Here is a 23,477-nt window from a genome sequence, read left to right as displayed (position 1 = left end):
CAAATATGACTCAAACAACTGATCGGATTGATCCATTAATCAACTGATCGACTTAAAAATCGAGCCTCGAAACAAAAGCTGAGATCTGAAATCTGAGTGGGAGGATTTTGAAAACAACCTGACAGAGAGGCATAGTTAGCAGTCCTCACACGGGCCCTTTAAAGTGGTTCTTAAGTCGAGATTGAGCTCGACTGATCAAACATGAAGGGCCTTTTTCTCCATCTGGGCCCGCGGCGCTGCGGGACATCCTGTGTGAGCAGCCAAGGCTAGAAAACAGTCCTCCTTAAGAGCACATTTTAGTTTGAGCAAGTTTTTCTATCCAGCTACATTATTTATTCTGACTGCACTGTTATCATGTTTTTGTCTACTATTTGTCTCCCATTTCATTGTCCTAAAGGCACTTTATAACATTGTTTATGAAACGATTAATCAAGTGTACTGCTTATAAATGTTGCTTGAACAGAGCCCTGCAGCTCCACATTATTTTGGGACGATCAAAATGGTGTTAAAATAATATTTTGCCATTCATTTGCTCTGAGCGGCTTTATTCTTTATCAAACCCTCTAAATCTAAATCCCTGTTGTGTGCATCCTCCTCGCGTCCATACTGCAGGCTTTCTGGGCAGCTGTCTACTCCAGTGAACAAACCCTTCATTCCTGAAGGACTCGGCCCTCATGACTCAGCTGTAGAAGCACAGCGGCTATTGTTAACGCTGAGCGGTTCAGACACTGTTAACTTTCTTGTCTCATGGTCAAGCTCCTTCGGTGGCAGGGATGACACAGAGGTGCGACCGTGAACTTTTCGGCAGGACACATGGGAGGCCAGCGCTCGTAAGGGCATGAGGATAAAGTGAGATACGACACCGCTTTAAGAAAGTGAGAGTAGCATAATTGTCAAGGACACCGCTTGATACAGAAGCCTAATAATAGCTGGGCTGCCTTGACCTCTGTCCCAGCTGGAGTTCAACGCCTACTGGGGATATTTATATCCTCCCAGCTACGCTCAACTGGAGGACCACACCCTCGTCATTGAAAAAATCAGGACGAGCTGGATGTTTGTCTGCTGTTATTCAATTAAGGAATTAAATTAGGCACTTAAACAACACAATACATGGCTGATTTTAAGGCCTCTGATTAAGATGTTTCTGATAATCTGGCACAATCTTTAGCCTGAACTTCAAAGCCCCCCTGAAATGTCTGACAAAAGCTGTAATCAATTGTTGCTCTTATGTAATCCCACAGACATAGTTAGCAGACTGATTGCAGCCATACAAAGTCAGGGCTGTGATCCAGACTAATGCCTCATAGCGGTTCAGCACCCTGAAATGACTGAGCAAATAAGTTAACAGCAGACAGACAAGTGGCGAATGCTAATACTGACGCTGGTGTCATTGTGCAGTCCTGTGCAGTCGTCTGTGAGGATTCCGGATACGCATGGACACACACACACACACACACACACACACACACACACACACAATAACACATGTCTTTAAGCTTGTGTGTATGGATCTCAGATAAATGTTTGCTCAGCTCTCCACCATCAGCATTCGCAGAAAGCAGTGAGGTGGTATATGTAACCCACTGCTCTGTTTTGTAAGCAAATCATTATCACCGCTATTAATAGCACACTGCGGGTTTCTCTTTTCCTCACTACAGTCCTTTTTCCAGAAGGTACTGCTAAAATATCCAGATAAAACCAAATGTAAGCAACGACCACATTCAGCGGAAGAGAGATGAGGGTTGATCGTTAATGTGCTAGTACAGCAGCTCTCACGCAAAGATGATCTGCTTTACGTGAGAGGATTCATATTCGGAAAAGATCAAGAAAACAGCAAATATGTTGAGGAAAAATCGGGAAATTCTGGGGATGAAGGGGCAAAACCAAAGGATATCAAGAATAAGAGTCCTGGATAGAACATTCTGAATTAAAACCCACAAAGAAGAATGAAGGATCTTCGTATTCAAGAAACATTAAGGGCAATTTTACTTTTCTCAGATAAAATGGCGTTCTTGGCAGTTTTATTGCGTACAAGGATGGAATGTCTAACGCTCTGACTACACTGAACGCATGCATAAGATATATGCTGCAGAAAATAATATTTTACACACACACACACACATATATATACACACATATATACACACATATACATATATATATATATATATATATGTAAGGAGCCAAGAAGGGTTCCTTGAGGGACGCCATACTCAATATCACACAAAACTATTTTTGGTAAAGGAAACATGATGATCGATTTCCCAATCAAAATTGACTGTCAATCAAACTGTTATAATCTAAAGTGCTGAAACACTGTGCGAAGGACAGACTCTTCAGAGCTGAAGTTTGCTTGATAAACACTTGATAAACTTTTTTAATATGCTGTTGTCATTTAGATGATTAGGTAAAAGGTTAAGAGATGTTTTTCTTTAAAGGTTTACCTAGAAAAAGGAGATTACAGATGGGCCTGTAATTGCAAGGGTCGACACTCTCTGGGCTGCATTTCTTTCGCAGAGGGTGTACGCTGGCTGTTTTGAAAGCTTTGTGGTAGATTTCTAATTGCAGGTTGTTACCTGACATAGACACTGGAAGCTGAGTTTAAAGAGCACGGTTGGAGGGGGATCAAGAACACAAGACACACAGGAAGATGACTTCATCTGGCTAATGGCGGCATAAACTGTGTCTCATAATAAAAGATTGTAATTCTAGATCCCGGGGAGTCGTTACAGAACTGGCAAAACTAGCTTCCTTGATGACTAACTCAAATTCCACACCTTTGAGAAATGATGGTTGATGAGAAAAGGAAGGGGACTTAGGATGCTGTCATTTAACTCCCTCCAACTTCCGTATGCAGCTCATAATAAGATTCCTCCTCTAACCTTTAGCTCAGACTCAACAAAGTGAGGGATTTTAAAGGACAGTTGTGTCGCACATGCGTGATTTATAGCCGGGGTGTCATGCATCGTACAGACTGTGCCCACTCGTCGATAGAGTGGCTCAGCAGGCTCCTTTTGTAATCAAGATTGAGTGGTGAGAAAGGCCTGCATCAGAGATCCTGACGCCACACTGTCACTAAATGGTGCATGTAGATACATTAAAATCACATTAATTTCCAGAGGCATTCAAATCCAACTAATGCTACATTGTATACACTAAAAACTGTTAGATTTCAGACAGCAGGTCATATTTATTTCAACTTATCTTAGACTCACAAGCCATTTGTCTGACACCTGCTCAGGGGACTGCAAGGGAGGGAAATTGAGCAATTATATAAATCAATATCACTCTGAACCACTGCAGAGGGCTGATTTTCAGGTAAGTGGGCCACATCAATTGCCCGCAATTCAAAGCCAGGCTTAACTGACTTGTCTTGTGAATAAATATGAGATCATAGGCACCGACACAGACAACGAGACACTCAGGAGCAAGTAGAGATGAGAATAACCTTGGGAAACACACTGTAACGGCCACGTCATCGGCTGTACTGTATCACATGTTTTCCCTGGGTTTTCTCACAGAGTGCAGCCTATATTTTGTTTTACAAGCTCCGTAACTTAAGTATCTATACTTCTGTCATCACTCAACCATGGAGGGATGCTGTATATCATCCTGGATGGTCCGTCAGATTCAACTAACCCCATGAGGGATCCCAAACTCCTCCACCTTGGAGACAATCAACAAGGCCACTTAGCCACCCCGAAATCGAAGTGCTTAGTGTCGTTGCCCGATGCATCCTGAATGACAGCTGACAAAGTAAGCTCATCAAAGCACTCTCCAGGTGGCGATACTAAGTGGTGTGAAAACTGGCTGTGGGCGCCTCATCAAAAACCATTCACCTGAGACTAGCAATAGCAGCTGCTGATGAGGTGCTTGTGTTTTGCTGGCAGATAGTGTTATTGAGACATTTTGTTCTGTTCACACACACCAGCTCGAAGTCCCCTGGGACAAGGCGAGGGAGGAAGCCAGCCTGCAGCACTGGAACTGGAGGGAGGAACCAGATCCCAGCACATGACAGGGTGATACTGGTACACAACAACAAGCTGCCGACTGCGTGGTGTGGTGGTGGTGGTGGTGGTGGTGGTGGTTGGTGGGGGGGGGACAAACTATTCCCCACCAACTTAAACCCATTTCACACAACCATATGCTACATATGATGCTGTGCTCTGGAAGGAAAAGTGAGACACACAACAACAAGAACAAGCACCATTAGCCGCCCACAGCTTGTGCTTAGACACACACGCACACACACTCCAACAGACATACACACACGCACACACACACGCACTCAAAGACAATTGAATGCTCACCCACGCTGACGCATGAAACAGAGCAGCTCGCCACGAAAAAACACTTACATTATCGCACTCTGGTTGATTCACAGGTCCTCAAGCCTACGTTGTCATTAGAGTGCAGCCCTTTGACAAATGCATCATTACACGGAGAGAAATTACTTTCCTGCGCTCCTCCCATCGGCCCCATGTCTGTACAAGCGTCATTCGAACCAGCGGCCGACACAGCTGTCAGATCAGAGAGCAGACAGACTTGGACCGAGTGAAAGGTGGAGCAGCAGGTGAAAGGGTTGGGGGGTATGGTGGTGGTGGTGTGGGAGGGGAGCAGAGTTTGCAGGCACAGATGGAGGAATGAAACAAGCAAAAGAGGGTGTGGCAGGCAGGGCTCACCATTCTCAAACCAGACCTCGCATTCCTGAAGGCTGGGGTACGGCACCAGCTCCCCTCCTTCCCCTTCCAGCGACACGAGCAGTCCTTCCTCCCTGAGCGATGACCAGTTCATCAAAAACAAGCGGAAAAAGAGGAGAGAAAAAGAAAACAGGAGGAGGAAAACACCTGCAGCCGAGCAGGGGGAGGACAAGTGCGGAGGAACTGAAGCTCTCTCTCCGTTTCTTCCCTCTTGTTTCCTTTCTGAGGAAATCTCCACAGGTTTCAGTGCTGATGCTGCCCGCACAATTCAGTCGCAGTAAATGAAACAGAGCCAGGCAGATATGGCAGGGACGGGAGGAGCGAGAGGAGGAGGAGGAGGAGGAGGAAGAAGAAGAGGAGGAGGAGGAACGAGAGGGAGAGAGGGAGGAAAAGGGAAGGAGGAAGGAAGAGCGCAAGCAGTCACTGTGTCACTGGGGGACACAGAGGTGACACTTCTGCGATGGCGGTAGTACCGAGGGCTGACAGGTGAGCAAAACCTTCGCCACTACGACAGAGGACGGGGGAAAAAAAAGAGAAAAGGGAAAAAACAAGCAGCGCAGGGAGCTTCTTCCTGCGAGGAGCCTGTGTGCACGGATAGGACCGAGCTCCTCGTTCGCCTCCGTGACTGCATTAGCGCTTAGCGTGTTATGTATAGATGTGAGAGGCGCTCTCTCTCTACAGGAACAGGAGCCCAGGTCTCCAACAGATGAATGGTGCAGTGCTGCTGTTGTCATGGCAACCGCAGAGCAAAAGGAGGGGGAGGAGGAGAAGGGTGGGTATTGAGGGAGGAAAGAAAATGGCATAAAAAAAAAGAAAGGCAGGGAGGGAGGGAAGGAGGGAGGGAGGGGATTATTAAAGGGATACAGTTTTTTGTGGACGGAGCTTTGGGGACATATAAGATCACATAAGCGGGGGGGAAAAGAGGAGAGGTATCGTTTGATAGGGACAAGGCTTTCAATAAAACCCGCTCCATCTTCCTCTTGGGCTCAGGCATCCCTGCCTGTCCTTGTTTTACCCTTGAAACTGTATTTGTACAGCTGCAGACATGTTTTACGCCTATTTAGGGGTTCAAACCCACGGGGCTGAGAGTTTATTGTGTACGGCCTTTCCTTGTGTCCAAGTTCATATCCGTCAGCCTGTAAGCCCGCTGTTTTCTAAGTGTTTTTTTATTAATCTCCTCCAGTCACACTTATTTCCCCAGGGTGACATCTCCGAACAGCATTTGCAGCGTGCTACCAACGAGCCTTAAAGATGAGCTACAGTCACAGGCAGCGGTGGAAGAAGTAGTCAGATCCTCTACTGTGAAAATACTCCGCTACAAGAAAAAGTCCTGCATTCAAACCTTACTTCAGTGAAAGAGAAAGCGAAGTACGTAAAGAAGTAAAAATGTCCCTTCCAGTGTTCAACTATTACAGATAATGTTTTTGATTAAAGGACAAGTTTACCCGAAAATACAAAATTCAGAAGGTCCACAAAACATTTTTGGAGATTCACAGAAAAATGTATTTGCAGTGGTCTTCCAAACACGTAAAGTAGAAACAGTCGTCTTTTAAAACAACATAAAGCATTAAATGACTCGAGACAACTGGGCTGGCGTAATCAAAGTCCCTGTAAGCCCACAGATGCCAGATTGATTTGAAATCCTTTATTTACACCATTTTAAAAGCTGAAATCGTCACTGTAGCTGCTAGGCTAAAAGCTTTAGCAGGCACCCTGTCTGAAGTGATCGCATGAGCTTGACAGTGTTTCGAGGGTTTCGCATATCATCTGTCAAAATCAGTTTTGGATTTTGGAAGATTGTACCGTTTTAAAAAAAGTCCACGTAAAGAATGCTGCAATGCTGTTTTTGCTGTGACGCTCCAGAGATGCTTTGCGTGCTACAAAACTTCCCCAGATTTTCCGTCAGCATGGGGCTGAGTAGATAAAGACTGATTAATTTTTAATTTTTGGGTGAACTTATCCTTTAATATTACAGCGGCTTTAATGTGTATCCGCTTTGTGACGATTGACCTTCCAGCTAATCGAAGAGGGTTTTTAAAGAGTTTATTTAGCTGGAGAAGTGGAAAAGTACATGAACTTGAGGATAATACTTGATTACATGTACTTAGTTACATTCCAGAGCTTGTTACAGTCCAAATGTTTATGATTATTCTGGGCCATGAAAACTGGATCTTTTATCTAACCAGTGATCAGTGATTTATTTCCTTCCATTTTTAGTTTTTGTGGGAATAAATAACTTTACATTTACATCTGCAGCATGATACCAAGGGACGTGTATTTTTAGGCTGGTTGAATATTGTCAAAAACATGCAACATAATCCAGTGAGATGACAAGTGGGGGTGTTTGATCACATGCCTCGCTTTAACAGCAAGGAACCATTATGATTGAAATGAGCACAGATAGAATAGCTCAAGGAGGTGTGTGAGAAACAGGAGCATCAGGAAACATTCAGACTTTGCTGCAGACTTGCGTCTTCTTTTTGTAAATGAAAAGCTCATAACGATTTGGGGAGTAATCCAATCCTGAGTGTTCAGTTTTGTTTGGATTATGTACTCTGTTTTAAAATCAATATAAATCTTATGCAAATGCATTTTGTCTTTAAATCGTCCTCACACGTCTTCATGCAGCTCCTGACAGCTTAAAGCTCCAGAAATAAACTCTGATCTTTATTTTCATTCCCACAAAACACAGCTCTGTGGATGTCATGTGGTGTTTTGTCTCTCTTGCATGCATAGTTTATATTCCCTGTGCCTTTTCCATAAATTTATGCAACAGAGATGGTGGCAGACTTTCTTTTTAAAAACATTAACTTGTACCTTTTATAACAAGTGACCCACAAAGATTGTTAATTAGGATTCCATCAGATGTAAAAACTCAGAAATACAAAAGAAAATCTAAGAGACTTTAGAAAATCTTGTAAGAAAACCTCTGGGCTGTACACCTAGCTGCCTTTTTTAAAGTTCAAGATCATTGTTCTAACCCTGTGTATTGTTTTGGAAAGAAGTATAAAGATATTTGTTTTCTAACGGAGAGTTAAATGAGAGGATCAATGGCACGCTCTTATACGCATATGCAGTCAAATATATAGCTACACCCAGCAGATGGTTAGCTTAGCGCATTAACAGGAAAATGAGGAAAAGGAGGATTTCTGATGATATTTCATTGCTAAACATCGAGACTACTGGATGAGTAAAATATTAGAAGAATTTCTGTCACAGCACTTAATCCAACTGGATCTTTAGTGCTCCTCCTGAGTGCATTCGATTTCAATTACCCCCTTCCACACTTAACCTTCACTCTTTATTTTTTCCGCCTGTGACAGTCGAGCTGAAAATGTCACATTTCCTTTTCAGCTGAAAAAATGATTTGGAGGTGTCCGTGGTGGCTGTGACGGCTGAAGCAAGGAATAATGATAATAATTGTAGAACAATTTTCTCAAGGTGCAGTGTTGGGTAAGGAGGCGTGGAGATTGAGTTGTCCCGAATGTCAGTGTTCATTTCCCAAAATTCACAGAGGATACCAGATGCCGTATAAAACGCGAGGCTGGCTAAGGAGGCGTGGAGAGAGGGAGATTGAGACGTCCTAAACGTCAGCCTTTGTTTCAAAAATACCCCAATTGGATAAGATATTATAAAGTGCCCAAGGCACGTAGACCTGCAGGAATGTGTTAGATGATATCTTGACTTATAGGAAAAGTCCAGACTCACGTTATGGTGACCAGAAAGTAACATTTTGACAACAGGACTTCTACATTTGTCTTTTTCTACTGCATAAATACCTCATCGTTAATCCTTAAAGGGGTACTCTGGCATTTCCAAACCAATTCAAAGCGTCATCAGCAATATTTCTGGAATAAGTCCAGTACATCACTTCAGCTGCCATGTAATCCTTCAGGGGGCAACTACGACCCTCAAAGTACGTCCACTAAAAGTTTGTCCTTGCCAGTGACGGGCTCTGATGGTTATTTTAAGTGTCCGACAAAATTACAGAGAGAATCCCGAAAGAGAAAGAGCTTTTGGTTAAAGAGTGTAATCCTTTCAAACGGCTGCTATATTTCTCTCAACAATCAACCACACTCCATTTAAGAAATAGCAATTTTTGCACACTTTGTTCAAACTTTACGGAAAAATCTGATTGTCTCTACACTGCTCCAAAAATCATCGACTCTTTGGTTGGTTTGGTCCAAATAAACCCTTTATCAACTTTGAACATGTAAAAATATTCTGGCTCTACACACCACGTTCTCTGATGTCAGGATTATGTTGAAGCCGTTGCAGCTCGTGTCGCGGGTGCCGCCTGAGCTGATCCGTACCAATACCAAAACATTTTGTACCTATCAGTCATTTACACACCAAATCATGTGAACATCTACGTGTTTATAAAAACGGGGGTTTCCCTTTTTGTACTTAAAGGGCTCTGACAAAAGACCACGACAACTGGGGGCACAACATCTACTGATACGAACACCATGTGACACGATCTTGTGGTGAGACTGTGTTCTCAACAACAGTAAAGACATTCAGATAGAGATATTTTCTAGCAGGAACTAGTGAGCGTTTAACTTGAAAGACAGCTTGAAAGAAATCGATTATGGTGCAGACAGTTTGTCATTGACGTTTATGTTAGAAAGAGAAGTTGTATATGGTGTGAAAGAAACTATTTTAGTGTCATTCGCTCGGTCATTTTTCAAGAAAAACGTCAAATGTTACATGTGAGAAACTTGCTTTTCTTTGTTATTTATGATCGTAAATGAAGAGTCTTTCACTGTTGGTTTGACAAAAGAAGCAATCTGAAGAAATCGCTCTGAGCTCTGGGGAATTGTACAAAGCATTTTTCACAACTTTTTGACCTTTAATAGACTAAATGATTAATCGTGATTGATGAATAATGAAATGAATCGTTTGTTGCAGCCATCCTTTCTTGAAGTTACTCTCCTTTTACATCACGATGTCACTCCGTACGACATTAACGACCTTCAAGATGACTCATGAAGTATTTTCTGTTACCAGCCTTCGACTTCAGGTCATGTCAGCCTAAATTTCCTAGATGCCTTTTGAAAAATCCCCCGAATAATGAGCCTGAACTTGAGTTTCAGCTTTCAGGGTTTTAAAATCTTGTTATATTCCATTGTACTCGTGCAAGACATATCCCAACAAGTGATCCTCTCAAACACTTAAACGCCAAACAATGACACAGGCAGCATTCATCACGAGCAGCTAATTTAACAGCGCTCGTCTGTTTTTACTGTGGATCCTTTAAGGACACCCACACAATGAGCTGTAAAGCCTGACTAAGCAGTTCCCCGTTAATCCTGACCATCCACGCTGCTGCCGAGCGGTTTTTTTATGCCCGCGTCACATGACCGTTTACAAGTTATCTTACTGTAGTACACTGCCACTTATTCACACATCACTCTATTACTGTAAGCACCAGAGAGACAATTGATTTTAGATATACTCATACTACTGTGATAATTGCAGCGAAGAGTGGGAGAAAAATTAGGCTGTATAATTAAATCAAGCCTATTCTCAGGTTTTAAGGCCAAATGCAATTTTCCACCTTTATGTGGCAATCCATGGGGAGGCGGTAATTGTATTGATTACTGCCATTAATTAGGGGAAAGCGGTGTAATCTGGGGAGGGATGTTGAAATAATTCCCTTTACATGTTTCTGAGTGAAGCAGCGCCAATCAATCAAGTGGGGCGACGTCTCTGGGAGCATTTCACTTGAGTGAGGTATTTATTAAGGAACAAATAAGCATTCAGTGATTACAACTCATAACAATCAGCCACGGAGATATCGCTGAGAGAATGAGCAATCATCGCCACTCATAGCATTAGACAACAGGGGACTAAAAATAGCCGACGTAAACACGCATGAGGACGAAGGAATGCTGCAAGAATCGCAGCTGGCAGGAACGTATGTATTCATGAGGGCACAGCGGGAGACGGAGGAGCTTCATAACACATGACATGCTCTGAAAAAAACAAACGTGCCAGAAAATGAACGTTTTTCTGGAGAAATTGCTTGTAATTACGTCAAATCACAATAGTTAGAGAGCAGACAATGGCGGTGTCACGCCCAGTGCTGGAGAAAAAACATTTGGTTAAAGTGCACTCAGACACAGAAGCTCTGTCCCGACTGTGCAGTCCGACCTTTCAGAGGGATTAAAAACACTTTCCCTTCAGGGTTTAATAAAGAACAAAAATACTATTGTTGGTTCAGTTGGATTAAAGGGTATGGAGGCTCCAGTTTTGATGAGTTTGTGTGAAGAACTAGAGTCTGGGCAAAACATCAGCAGGCTGATACTGGGTCAGTTTATTTATTCATTATATCTTACATATTTTAACCTGCTGGCTTTTTGTTGTAAATCACTGTATGTTTTTGGCTTTAACCTCAATTTAAGCTTTTAATTCTTATGATATCAAAGTATGACTTTACACAACTAAACTTTTCTTGCATCGACACATATAACATGCAGAGAGGCCCTCGAGTGCACTGAGGTCCCCCTTCGTCCTTCAGGTCCTGGAAGACCTGCTCTCCCGTGGCATCGAGCACCAGATTGCACCAGGTCTCAACCACCCCGGCTTTCTCACCCTTTAATTAATTCGACTCAGCACCACTTCCTGCACAGCTTGACTATACCAAGCTTGTGTGTGTGTGTGTGTGTGTGTGTGAGCCTGCGTCAAAAGGCCAGGCACACCCTCCCATGCCAGAGATGGCAGAGGTGGGAGAAAGAGTGGTGGGAGAGGAGCACATTAGAGAGCACACAGCAGCAGGTCTGAAGGCTGCAGCACTTTGATCTCCCCCCGGTGGCTCCCACTGACCGCAGCCTCTCTTTTTTGCCCTCCTGTGTGGCCCCTGATTGGCCTGAGGGAGGCTGAGAAGTGGTGGTGTTGGGGAGGACTGGTGTTGAGTTATTCAACCTCAAGGCTCTGATAGAATGAAAATGCTATGAAAGCTCTGACCTTTTTAGAGAATCATTGAGTTTCTGATTTAATCCCCTCTGCCTGCATGAAGACTCTCGAGGGGGCCCTCAGATGCTCGAGGGGTCAGCTCGTGAAGCGGAGTGCTGAGGAAGGCAGGAGGCGTACTGCACCATACTGCCGTCGCAGCGGACTGGTTTCAGTTCACCTTTTGGTTGAGCCACAAGTTGTGAACTCCTGATTTCATATGGAAATTAAATTATGCAAAAGCAGTAACACTATCTTACCGTATTTATCTAAAATGTGAGAAAATACATCTTAGTGCCGTTTTGTATTGATAAGAAAAGTCCAGCAACAATATATTTGAAATTTTTGCTATTAAATATACATCAGACACATGTTCACACCTTTCTGTGTCTGGCACCGTACAGAGTGTAGTTTACTCTTTTATTCTGACGATCGCAGGGGGCACGCTGACGTTAATTGCCTTTGAGAGGCGGTGCGAACACAGAGCAGTGACGTGAGCGGACTCTCCAAATAAATGAATCAATGAAAACTAATCAATTTTAGTTTCTGCCAGAGAGTCACACAAGTTCAAACCAGAGGGAAGAATTACTCTGCATTCTTCCCTGTGAGTTAAAGGGAAACTCCACACATTTTACATTACATTACCTCTGCACTCCCCGAGACCAACGTACACACTTTAATGTGTAAAAACTGTTACCCTGGAAACCTACCCTGGGTACCCTTTCAAAATAAAAGTGTAAAGAGTGTTGATTTAAAATAAAAATGCTGTGGCAGTGTAGTTATTTTTTGGTTGAAATCCTACCTGATTTGGAGGTCTCAAGGTGGGCAACTATGTCTGTACGAAATTATATTTTATGTTGTTTTCATCAGTGATGTAATTATTACAACAGACAACAGTAAACACACAATAGTTGATATGACAGAGACATAAATCTGGAAGGATTAACACAGTTAAGGGCTTATCCTGCCAAAATGATGTCGCTCACTGTCGCCGGCACAAACACACACGAATACTTGAGATGACAGGTGTGAGCAGGGTTTACAAAGGTAAAACAAATCAACTGCTGCAAAGTGATGTTTCTAAAAAATCACTAATTCCCGAGTTAAAATCTAAAAGCAGCCCTCAAATCCGACAACATCTGACCTGCTGATGACATGTGTGATTGTACTGCGAAGAGACATCGCTCTACGTCAGCCGTGGGGTAAGAATAGCACCAATGAGACAGCATTAATCACACCGTTCTCAAACAACAGGGTCTCCTTTCAAAATAACAGCACAGCCGCACAAATAGAAGTACATTTACAGCTTCACATCAGTCTAATAAAATTACTTTGAATCTCATTGATGAAAGTAAACACATCAAAATAGGCTTTATCTGCCATGTTACGTGAAGTAAAATGGAACAAAGGTGGCCCCCCCAAACAGCAGAAAGTGTGATAAAACCAGCTTGGTCTGAAATCCAATTCTCAAGTCCAGATTCTCCCTCTAAACAGCCTCTGCTGGATCCTGTCACCCACACAGAGCCCTCCACAGCGGTGTGGCACACCCGGTACAAATGGAAGAAAAACCACTTTCGGCGTGTTTCCTCTCTAAAACCCACACTTTGGATGACCCGGGAGAGAGAATAAATCATTCTGTGTGATGTGAAAAATAAAAATAAATCACGGTCCCCCCCGGCATATCAGAAATGGTTAATGATCTGAAGGTAGCTGAGAGGCTGGTGCACCCTAGTGGTGACTACTGAATCAAGCTTTAAAGTCCTTCACACCCACTCTGCCTCTGTGTGGAGGCTGCACTGATATTGGGTGAAAGCTGCAATGTCAATATTTCATTTTGCAATTTGAAAATGCAGCGCAGCAGTAAAGCCTCGGACGTCCACGCTGACAAACCACAGCTTCCCCCCAGAAAGAACATGACATAAGACTCATAATCCAGTTAATGGGGAGACAAGGAGGGTGTGTGTGTGTGTGTGTGTGTGTGTGGGAGGGGGGGATTTTCCATATTGTCTGAGTGTGGAAGGAAACGATTAGCAGTGGGAGATATAGAGCGATAAAGGAGGAGGCAGAGCCGACCACAGCTCAGAGTCTATCAGCTGTTCTTGGCACTGTCAATTAGGTAGGACTTTGGTGATTACAAGAATTGGAAATTGCAGTGTTTGCCGCAGGCCACAGCTTTATGTTTCGACTCACAATTAGTGGGTAAGTAGTACGGTAAGTGATTACTGCTTTTTGGCAACCGTCGGGTTGAGGAGCCATTCCACTCCTCTTCACTTTGTGTCATAAAAAATCTGTTTTACTTCAGTGTGCGTGATTCCCTGATTACCCTGCCTACAGTGGTACAGTGAAGGGTTAAAGGGAGGCTGTATTAGCACAATGAGTCTATGGGGGAGGACAGCTACAGGCGAGGATGTGCGTACAAGACAAATTTGAACCAGATTCAGCCCACATCTCTGCTGGCTGTGGTTTTCTTTTCCCAAATGTGCCAACCCTGCTTGACTAATTCAAATCTTGCACTCAGTGTGGCTCTGACTTCACTGCAGTGTCTCTACCTGTGAGCTTCTTCACCGGCTGCAGCCTGACACTGATGGTCTGGTGGGTGAGCAGCGGGGAGGAGGGCAGCGAGCGCGACACGCCCTCCATTATGCGAATGTGCTGCATGCCCTCGGTCATGGAGAGCGGGGGCACAGCGTAGTCTCCCTCGAAGGCACAGTCGCTGTCTATGCTGCCACCTGCAGGATGGGAGGGGGAGACAAAACAGTGTGAGAGGCTTTCCTCTGTGTTCAACAGTGCATTGGAGATAATTACAACACTGCAAGCAGGCAATGGAGGAGTGTATGGAGATTGTATTTAACTGTGAAGAAATGACGAGGCAAAAACCTGGGATTGAGATATTGAGAGATAAGAGTTGTCAACAATAAACAATATCCAGCTACACTGCAATACAAAATCAGAGACAAAACAACAACATCATTAACAAACAGTAAATATCTAGTTAACTGAAACGTTAAATCTTAAATTACATTTTTCCCAGGCCTTTAAACAGACTTTCAAACAGGTGACAGGAGTTTTAGATGCACTGCAAAGCATCACATTTGTGTTAACATGGGAGACAAACATGTGTTTTGAGTTTTGGTAAGGTTACGCTGAATACAAATCTTTTGGTGGGGTGAGAACAAAAACAGCACATGCACTCCTGCAGTTCAAGAATTTATGACTATAACCAAAGCTGTGCAGTGCAGCGTTTACATCTGTGGACCTCATCTCATTTACATAAGAAAAGAACACATCAGACACATTAATAATGGAATCAAACACAATTGAGAACTGTTCTTATGAAACTTTTAAAAGTCTTCTGACAGTCTTGACAGCCAAAATCCACCAAGGTGGTGTGTTAGGCTTTTAACTTAACTTGCTGATTAAATCTTTTGAGTCAACTGATGGTTCAGTCTGTAACAGTGGTTCCCGAATGGTGTGCTGCAGCAGACTGGTGTGTTGTAAGGCAAGTCCAGGCATGTCGTGGGATTGTGTTACTACCCTACATTATGACTACAATATACAACCAAGTGATGAATGAGTTTTTAATCTACTATATCAGTCCTTTTTACACCCTATACACCCTAAAAAAATCATTTAAAAGCCTTCCTGCGAGCCAAAAACAAACATTACAGAGTGATTGGATATAGAGGCTTTTGTGCATGGATATTATTACAGGTATGTCTTGAGATTTTTCCCCTTTTGTGTCACAAAAAGTTTGAAAACCACTAAGATTGTCACAACATCCCACACACAAAGTCTGTGCTCTTAATAGTTAGACTGTTGAATTTACAACCTTAATAATTACCATGAGGGTATTTAAGAGAGAAGCAGCACATCCTCACATTCACTGAGCCTGAAGGAGCAAATGTGTTGTGTTTGTTTTTGATAAAAGAGAAACGATTTATGATCAAAGCCCAATAAATGGTTTAACACTAGCACTGTTTATTCAAGTGCAACTGAGTTGGACTACATTTGATTCTGCTGTTGTTTCTGTTTGTTTACCCCTGTAGAAAGTGTATGATAGATATGATTACTCTCATAGTGCCTCACCCTGGTCCCTGTGCAACAACAGTATTGAGTGCAACAAGATTGGCGTGACCCAGAAGCGAGCGCAGCCCTGCAGGCAACACGTGCTGTTTGCTTTCACTGTTAAAAACTACAGTCTGCCTGCCCTGACCTCTGTGAGCCCCACAGTAACACAATACCCTGCAATTTTCATGTAATAAAGGAGGACTTTCTAACCATGTGAAATGTTTTTAAATAATTCAAAAAGAAAGAGCACAGTCATGACCATGAGAGGGCATTTTATTTACAAAAAAAAAAAAAGGCCCGCACAATGAGCCGTAATTACAGACGGAGCACAAACAGCCACTCTCCATCACTCACACACACCGCCTTTTTCTCTCTTGCTTCAAAAACCACAAATTATGACAAGTTAGGGCCCTGTTTTTAACTCCACACACACTCACACACATTCCCCGGTGAACAGAATCAGCCAGCTGTCTGTAAACACAACATCCATTTTGTGAATCGGGCTCTGCCCTCGGACTGCCCATTTCCCCGCAGACGGAGCTGTAAAAGCAAACTGGTCAAGCAACAGTCTCGCATCAGAAAGCAGCCGCGACAGTGAGACATGGAGCCATTATCAGACACGAGTCCGTGACAAGTCCCAGAGGAAGCCAGCGCGACTGTTCGGATTAGGTCAAATCGGTTGTTGTAATGCAAAAAACAAAACACCAGTCTTGAAACACTTGCACGAAAAATAACAAAAACACATCCACACGTCTCTGTGTGGCTCCAGCAGTGCTGGAGTCGGTCCATCCATTCACTGGGGAATGTCACTGCAGAAGCAAAAACAACAGCCAGAGCAGCGGTTACATCCCAGAGCGTGGAAATGGAAATTTTCCTCATGTATGCAGAGCCTGGTGTGAATACCAACGGGGAAATTGGTATTCTGGTTGCAATTATCGGTAGTCAAGACCCAATTTAATTCTAATGCATTCCAATATTGGATGAAAAAACATGCTTATGCAACTATTTACCAATTACGATACCAAAAGTGGTACAAATTTCACACAGAATCACTTGGCAAAATTCTTTTCTGCACAGCCTCATGAAAGCAGACATAAACTGAGATACGTTGAAGGAGAAATCAAGAGGTGTGATTTAGGGCAAAAAGAGACGCAGGGTGGAGAGGGAGGAGAAGCCGCACTTCAGCGGTGAGATCCAGAGAACAAAAGCGTCGAGGGGGGAAATGATGGTGTTTTATTTTAGTCTGTGATGATGAGAGACATGTTTAAGGGCCACTCCATGCCTCGAAATAAACACAAACACCTACTTGTCGAGGTGTTCCGCTCAAAACATGCACGAGGAGAGGGAAAGAAATATGAAATTATGATCGCTCAGAACATTTCCTGCCAACATTCCTGCTGTTGATAAACATCTACAGCCTATTTTCTCCTAGACGTGACTCAGATTTAGGGGCAAAAATTACTCAAATATAAACTTCACACAGTTGTCTCCTTGTAAAAATGAATTTATTTCCAGGAGTCGTAAAGTTTGCTGCCATAAAGTCGAATAAAATACAACCAGGTAAACAAGGCCTCTGTGGGTTTGTACCGCGAAAAGATTAAAGGAGAAGAAATAGAGTCTAGCAAGCGAACGCCAAGAGGGAAGTATTACAGGAAATGAGAAGGCAAAGGTGGAGAATAGAGCTTGCATGGTTTTTCTCGCCCTCTCATTCACTCACATAACACACATTGGGGCCCGGGAGCAGCTCGGTACACATCGTAATAAGCAACAGAGGAGAAGAGGAGCTATTGTGGGGGCGCTCAGATGGGCTCCAGACTCCTGCTGACTACCTGTAACTCTTCACCTGTCTGACTAGAGCTGCGATGAGTAATCGACCGAATATTCAATTATCAACCAACTACTTAGATAATCATTTAATGTCTTCGTAAATCAAGTGAATCTTTTTATGTACATTTAACAAAATAGACCAGTTCTAACGATCAGCTTTTGATAATCTGTCTGAGTATGTGTTTAAGAAAAATTAGGTCAAATTCTCTGATTACAGCTTCTTAAATGTGGATATTTTCTGGTTTCTTTCTTCCTCTGTGACAGTAAACTGAATATCTTTGGGTTGTGGACAAAACAATACATTTGAGGACGCCATCTTGTGTTTCATGAAACAACTTTGGGACAAGGTGTTTGAGTCTACGTTTCATTATTTATAAGTGTGAAACTAGATGTATATATTTGATGAGGGATCACAGTGTTTGAACATTTGTAAGCAGGACACCACTTTTAGGGAGAATCTGGGACACTTCCAGCTGTGTTTGTCGTGACCAAAACTGGATATCTATCAATGGCATGTCAAGCCATTTCCAGTCGTGTTTGTGTTGACAAAGCCAGGTGTTTTTATGGAGAACTTGGGACATCTCCAGTCATGTTTCTGTCAACAAAACCGGCTGTTTTATGGAGACCTGGGGACAATTTTTAGCCAAACTATCATGTTTTGTTAACCATAACCAGGAGGTCTTTGTACCTAAACCTCACCAGAGCATTAGGACAGTGTTGCAACATAAAGCAACTTAAAGATCAACTTATCTGGGATTTTGCAGAAATGTACCTAGATTACATTTATTCTCGCAATCAATTCTGTCAAAAATAAGTGATTCTTATATATAATAGCAGCCAGACAGAAAGTAAAGCCTCTTGACGGTGGAGGAGTTGGGGCTCAACACAAGTATGACATAAAAAACATGCACACAAGCAACAGGCACATAGTTAGCAGACAAATACTTCAGTGTAGTGAGCTTCAAACTCAGACAGAAGCAGAAAAAGAAATATGAGTCGAGAGGTATTTTTGTTTGCTTACCTTGGCCGACGTGGCTCAGGTGAGGGTCTAGACTGGGCGAGCGGGGATCTGCCAAGTCCTCGCTCCCACCATCTGCAGACGAGGAGCAGAGAGAGAAAGACAGGGAGTGAGCTCGATGATGCTGGTAGCGTGGCAAGGAGGAGTGGGCCAGCAGCACGGCCACATCCTCCTCCCCGATCAGCCAGGTGTGGGACCGGAGGACCCCCAGCAGGCTGCTCACACACAGACCCTCCACACCCTTCCTCCTAGGACCCAAGTGGCCTCTTATGGTGGCGAAGGGGGACCTCGCCGCCGAGCTCCACTTCTTCCTCCCCCCCATGTTTAGACTAAACAGCCAGTGAGCCTCTATCTTTAGGGCCTGATAACAAAATAGTTTACATTGCAGCCACTGTTGCGTACACCGAGTCCTGTGTTAGAGCTCACTGGGCTCTATGGTTCACTGAGCGAGGACTAGCGGTAAAAGAGTGGGCGTTTCCCAGGATAGATCCACATACGGTTAATGATATGAGGATCAATTACGCCCAAGGGAGCAGGCAGGCAGAATTAGCCACAGTGGATGGAGCTGAGAAGAGGGGAGTGGAGGGGGGCGGCATCGCTGGGAAGCACAGTCAGTGTCACCGGGGGATTGTTTCATAATCCTGTTCGAGTGCGGATGGATCTACTGTAAAGCACGACAGGCCAGCAGAGGAGGAACAAATGATTTATACTCAGAATGAATACATCCCGCAGGAATTAAGCAAGCTATTAATACAATCTGAACCACGAAGATGTATGAAAACGTGCCTAAGCCAACGGATTTTCCACGTGTAGACGGATCAAAGATTGTTGCATTAAGTAGAAAAGGCAAGGAGGGCTGTTATCAGTAAAAGGATTGTGTATTTTGGCGGGCCCCGCATTGTGTTTCAATCACTGAGCTCACCATCAGCCCAAACAAATACTCAAGTATTATCTCTCCCATCGCAGATTCACACACTGTGTGCCAGTAGCCACACAGCGGGCTAGATTGGCTCGCTGGTGGAAAGATCAAGCTTGTCGATGGACAGATAGAATAAGCCGTGGGGCATCACTGTGTGAGAACTGGGCCAGCCTGCGATTGACACTGATTGTGGAAGGAGAGTCCATTACAGAGGATTTTTTTAGTTTGACCTGAGCCACCACGTCAGGAGGATGTGACAGATTAAAAAGTTTACCAACAATGTCGAATGAATTGAGATCAGAGTCTTTCTGTGCACACAAAAAGTTTATTACTTCTGATTTTGAGCACAAATGTGTAGAAATAAACATTATATGACATATAAAGATGACGATTAAAGCAACAGAACGTACATTTCTGGAGAAAGGTCTTTAATCATTGAGTGTCATCCCCAGATCATTAAACACATCAACCATTCCTCACACTTTCTTTGGATCATTTGCGTTCTTCACGTCTGTTTTCTAGTCCCGTCTCGTTTTTTTTGCCTTTTTTCTTACATGGACAACATGGGACTGCTTATATACGTTGAGTCTGCTTGGCAATACCAACAACAAAGGTAAACAACAGAAAATCCTGTTCAGCTGCACAAGATCATCACGAACATACATGAGTCATAATATACAGGTAATCACAATAATCATCCAACTATTTCTCAACGTTGCAATAAAACGTCTTCTTTGAGCTCTAGAAACAACAAAATGTAGAAAACGTAAATGGCGTAGTGAGATGTGCTTACTGACCCCGATTTCAAGAAACTTGTGCTTAAACTCTCTTTTTGTGTGTTTAAATAAAGTATTAAATATTGTACAAAATAAAAAGAATTTATATTTGTGTTTTGTTTTCCTTTTAAATTATGTATAGTGTTCTTGAGTACCAAGAAAAGTGCTTTATGAGTAAATTATGCGCTTCATATTATAAGTTTTGTTCAGTGACTCGTAAGCAACACAGCCGTGACAAAACCATAGATCCTGCTACTAACACCACCTTCTCTTGCATGTTCATCATCAGCAAACCCACTGAAAACAGCTTCTCACCTCGCATACCTGATGAGCCACATCATCTAGTAAAATCAATGTTGTGAAAATCAATACAGGGCTTTTTGAAGACGTTGCGCTCCCTTGCACAGTGAGCCGTGAAAACACACACACACATGCGGGCACATATCAAAAGTGTGACGCTGCGAGCGGAAAAGCTCAGTGATATACAGTAATAGATTCTGCACAGTTTGCCATGCTCCTGCAGCGTATCTGATTAGCACCTTAGGTGACGTTTGGAGCAGCTCGCTCTTCATCAGACGAGTTCAGTAACTCGAAATGTCATAACTGAAGCGTTAATAATTTAAATGAAGGGAGGACAATGAGCTGTAGAATTAGTTACAGTAGATCACATAACTCTTTGGCCTTCAGATGTGTGGCGTTATCATTATTGTTTCATTTTAAATCGGAAACGGTACTTCTAATTGTGACACAGATATAGCAGGTAAAAAAAATAAAAAGGAGAGCTGCAGGCTTTGCTGGAAATGAAACAACTTTTTATTCAGGTTCAATCACTTTCCGCCCACTAAACAACTATTGTACGTTAAACCTTCAATTTGAATTACTTTGTTACTGAGGTTTTTGGAAGAATTCCACACAGCACAGACAGGGTTTTACCCCTTTTACAGCTGTTTCCTTTCTCTCCACTATTTTTTTCTTCTAGGCTTGGGAAACATCTTTGTCCTTCTTTTATTCGAAACAGAACGCGCCTATTCTTCTGTGCAGATTGCTCTCTTGTTACCAGTGATCACAGCACAATGTCCTGCCACACAGATCAATGGCCTATTAAGCAGGGAACATGAAAGGGGAGGACCTTCGGTTGACAAAAGACAGACATGTTTTTTCCATCCGACCACAGAGACAAACACTGGACATCATTCCAGTCCCTTACAGAACATCTGTCAACCACCTGTGTCAACTACAACATACAGCTACAACACAGCTGAACACAGCTCAGTATCCAATTTACAGTCACATCCTATTGGGCCGTAAAATCAGAGCTGAAGGTAAAAGACTGGCTCCTAAACCGGAGGAATAATGGCGCACTTACTCTGTTGGCAAGTCTTTGGAGCTGTAATGCCACGGTGCTGTGTTAAGGATGTCAAAGGAGCAAGCCAATTTCGCACTTGGACAAAGAGTCATTACGGGAGAAGTCGGCGTGACATCTGATAGCGATCCCACGGAGCATGGCAGAGAACTCCACTATCATTATCGCTCAGACTGACTTTGATGAACCTGCTCATGTTCACAGTGTTCACTGTGACCTCTGATCCAAAATCAGACTTCTTTCCTAGGTGCTGTCTGAAAGATGGGTGCTATAAAATGTGGACTTTTGTGTGAGGAGTTGAGAGTTTAAGAGACAGAAAGCAAAGTTATCTCTAGTTTTGTAACAGAAATATATTGTATTATCCAAATATGTAGCTTTATTTTCATTATTTGTATCGTGACCTTGGATTATGGGGGCTGTCACCGTGGTCGACTCAGCCACCCCCTAATGTACACAGATGGACACGGGACAGGGACTGAACACAGCATCGGAGACCACCAGATACCATCTGAAGGCAGTATGGAGGCGATTTACATCAGCTCTGACCAGAGAGGAGGGAAACAGCAGGCACGAATATTTTCACATCTTTCTTGGTGACATTTAGTGAGTTTATTTTGTTAACATATTAGACTTATAAGTGGCAAACTGACCACTTTTACATCTCCATCTGAAACGATTTGGGCTATCATGCTATTACCTCTTAGCGGTACGAACTGATATTAGGAGACAGGACGGGCCAGTGCTAGCTTGTTAGCATGCTAACTGCAGTAGACAGCCCTAACATCTTTGACATAATATCAGGACTGTTGTTTCCTCACTTTCTGTTGACAACTTTTAATCATTTGTATGTTTTAAACTAAAATTCTTAAGGAAATGAAAATACATTGGCATGTATTGTCATATATATTTGGGCTTGATCTTTACAACTCAAGTATAACTAATCTCAAGGAGAGTACACATCTAACAATTGACTATTTGAAATTGGGTTTTTTTTCTGTGACTTATCGATCGACATTACACAAAAAAAGGAACCGATCCGAAAAAGTACAATCGGAGCACGTCTACTTTTACTCGCGGGATGCTGAATGGACAGAGGAAAAGATTGCAACCGAGCCGTGTAACTGAGACACATCCTGGATATCAGGAGGCCAGAGAATTACATCCTTCAGCTCAATGACTTCACTCAGTGACGGGGCAGTGATTCAGTGTTCGCTTCAATTCCTTTCTGCCTTATTTCTTACCTTTGCTGATTGCCTCCGCGGGGCCCTAATGTTGTGTTGCCAACTTGTTGTCAATCCCCAGTTTCTCACCAGGAAGCGACCCTAATTAAACACCCGTATTCTCCCTGTTACTCCTCATGTCACGGCTGATTATTCTCTCCATTCATCACAGCAACATTCCAGGTGAGAAACAGAGGGGCCACGAAATCCTTCAACGAGTAGATCCGGAGATTCTCCATCGTATTTTATAGAGGTTTCTCTACCAGACACAAAGATTCATTTTCTACTTTGCATACCTTAAAGGCATGACGTCTACGCAGACAGAATAATAAATAATTGTATATAATTAAGTGCACAGCATCCTTGTCTTATACTAGAAAGCTATTAGACACTTTTTTTCTCAAGACAGCTAAATGTTAAACTATCTCAACTCCCCATAAATCTGATGTAGAAACAGAAGAATCATGCGCGGGCTGCAATAATAAAACATGCTGACATTTATTCAGCACACGGTGGCCCACACACACACACACGCAAACATAAACGTGCATACCATATATCACATAGAGTTGTCGTGTGTGCACAGATGCACCATGGTTAATTTACCAGAATAGAGATTGATTTAAAGAGTG

General features: G+C 43.0%; 1 protein-coding gene across 10 annotated transcripts in view; it reads right to left on the bottom strand.

The window, feature by feature from the left end:
- The window catches only part of tanc2b (tetratricopeptide repeat, ankyrin repeat and coiled-coil containing 2b), a 157,975-nt gene that overhangs the window by 61,583 nt on the left and 72,915 nt on the right, over positions 1-23,477 (bottom strand). For 8 of the 10 annotated variants that reach the window (XM_030399505.1, XM_030399494.1, XM_030399497.1 and 5 more), the window contains 2 exons: positions 18,571-18,642; positions 14,204-14,383 (listed from right to left, as the gene is read on the bottom strand). In XM_030399505.1, the coding sequence (XP_030255365.1) occupies positions 14,204-14,383; positions 18,571-18,642 (252 nt within the window). Of the gene's footprint in view, positions 1-4,682; positions 5,432-14,203; positions 14,384-18,570; positions 18,643-23,477 lie in introns of those variants that run through there. The other 2 variants (XM_030399502.1, XM_030399503.1) reach the window with 2 other exon arrangements.

This window comes from Sparus aurata, chromosome 20 (genome assembly GCF_900880675.1).
Source record: "Sparus aurata chromosome 20, fSpaAur1.1, whole genome shotgun sequence".
In the NCBI taxonomy this organism is placed as follows: Eukaryota; Metazoa; Chordata; class Actinopteri; order Spariformes; family Sparidae; genus Sparus; species Sparus aurata.
Note: the sequence above shows the minus strand (reverse complement) of the source record. Positions and strands in the feature narration are given on the sequence as shown.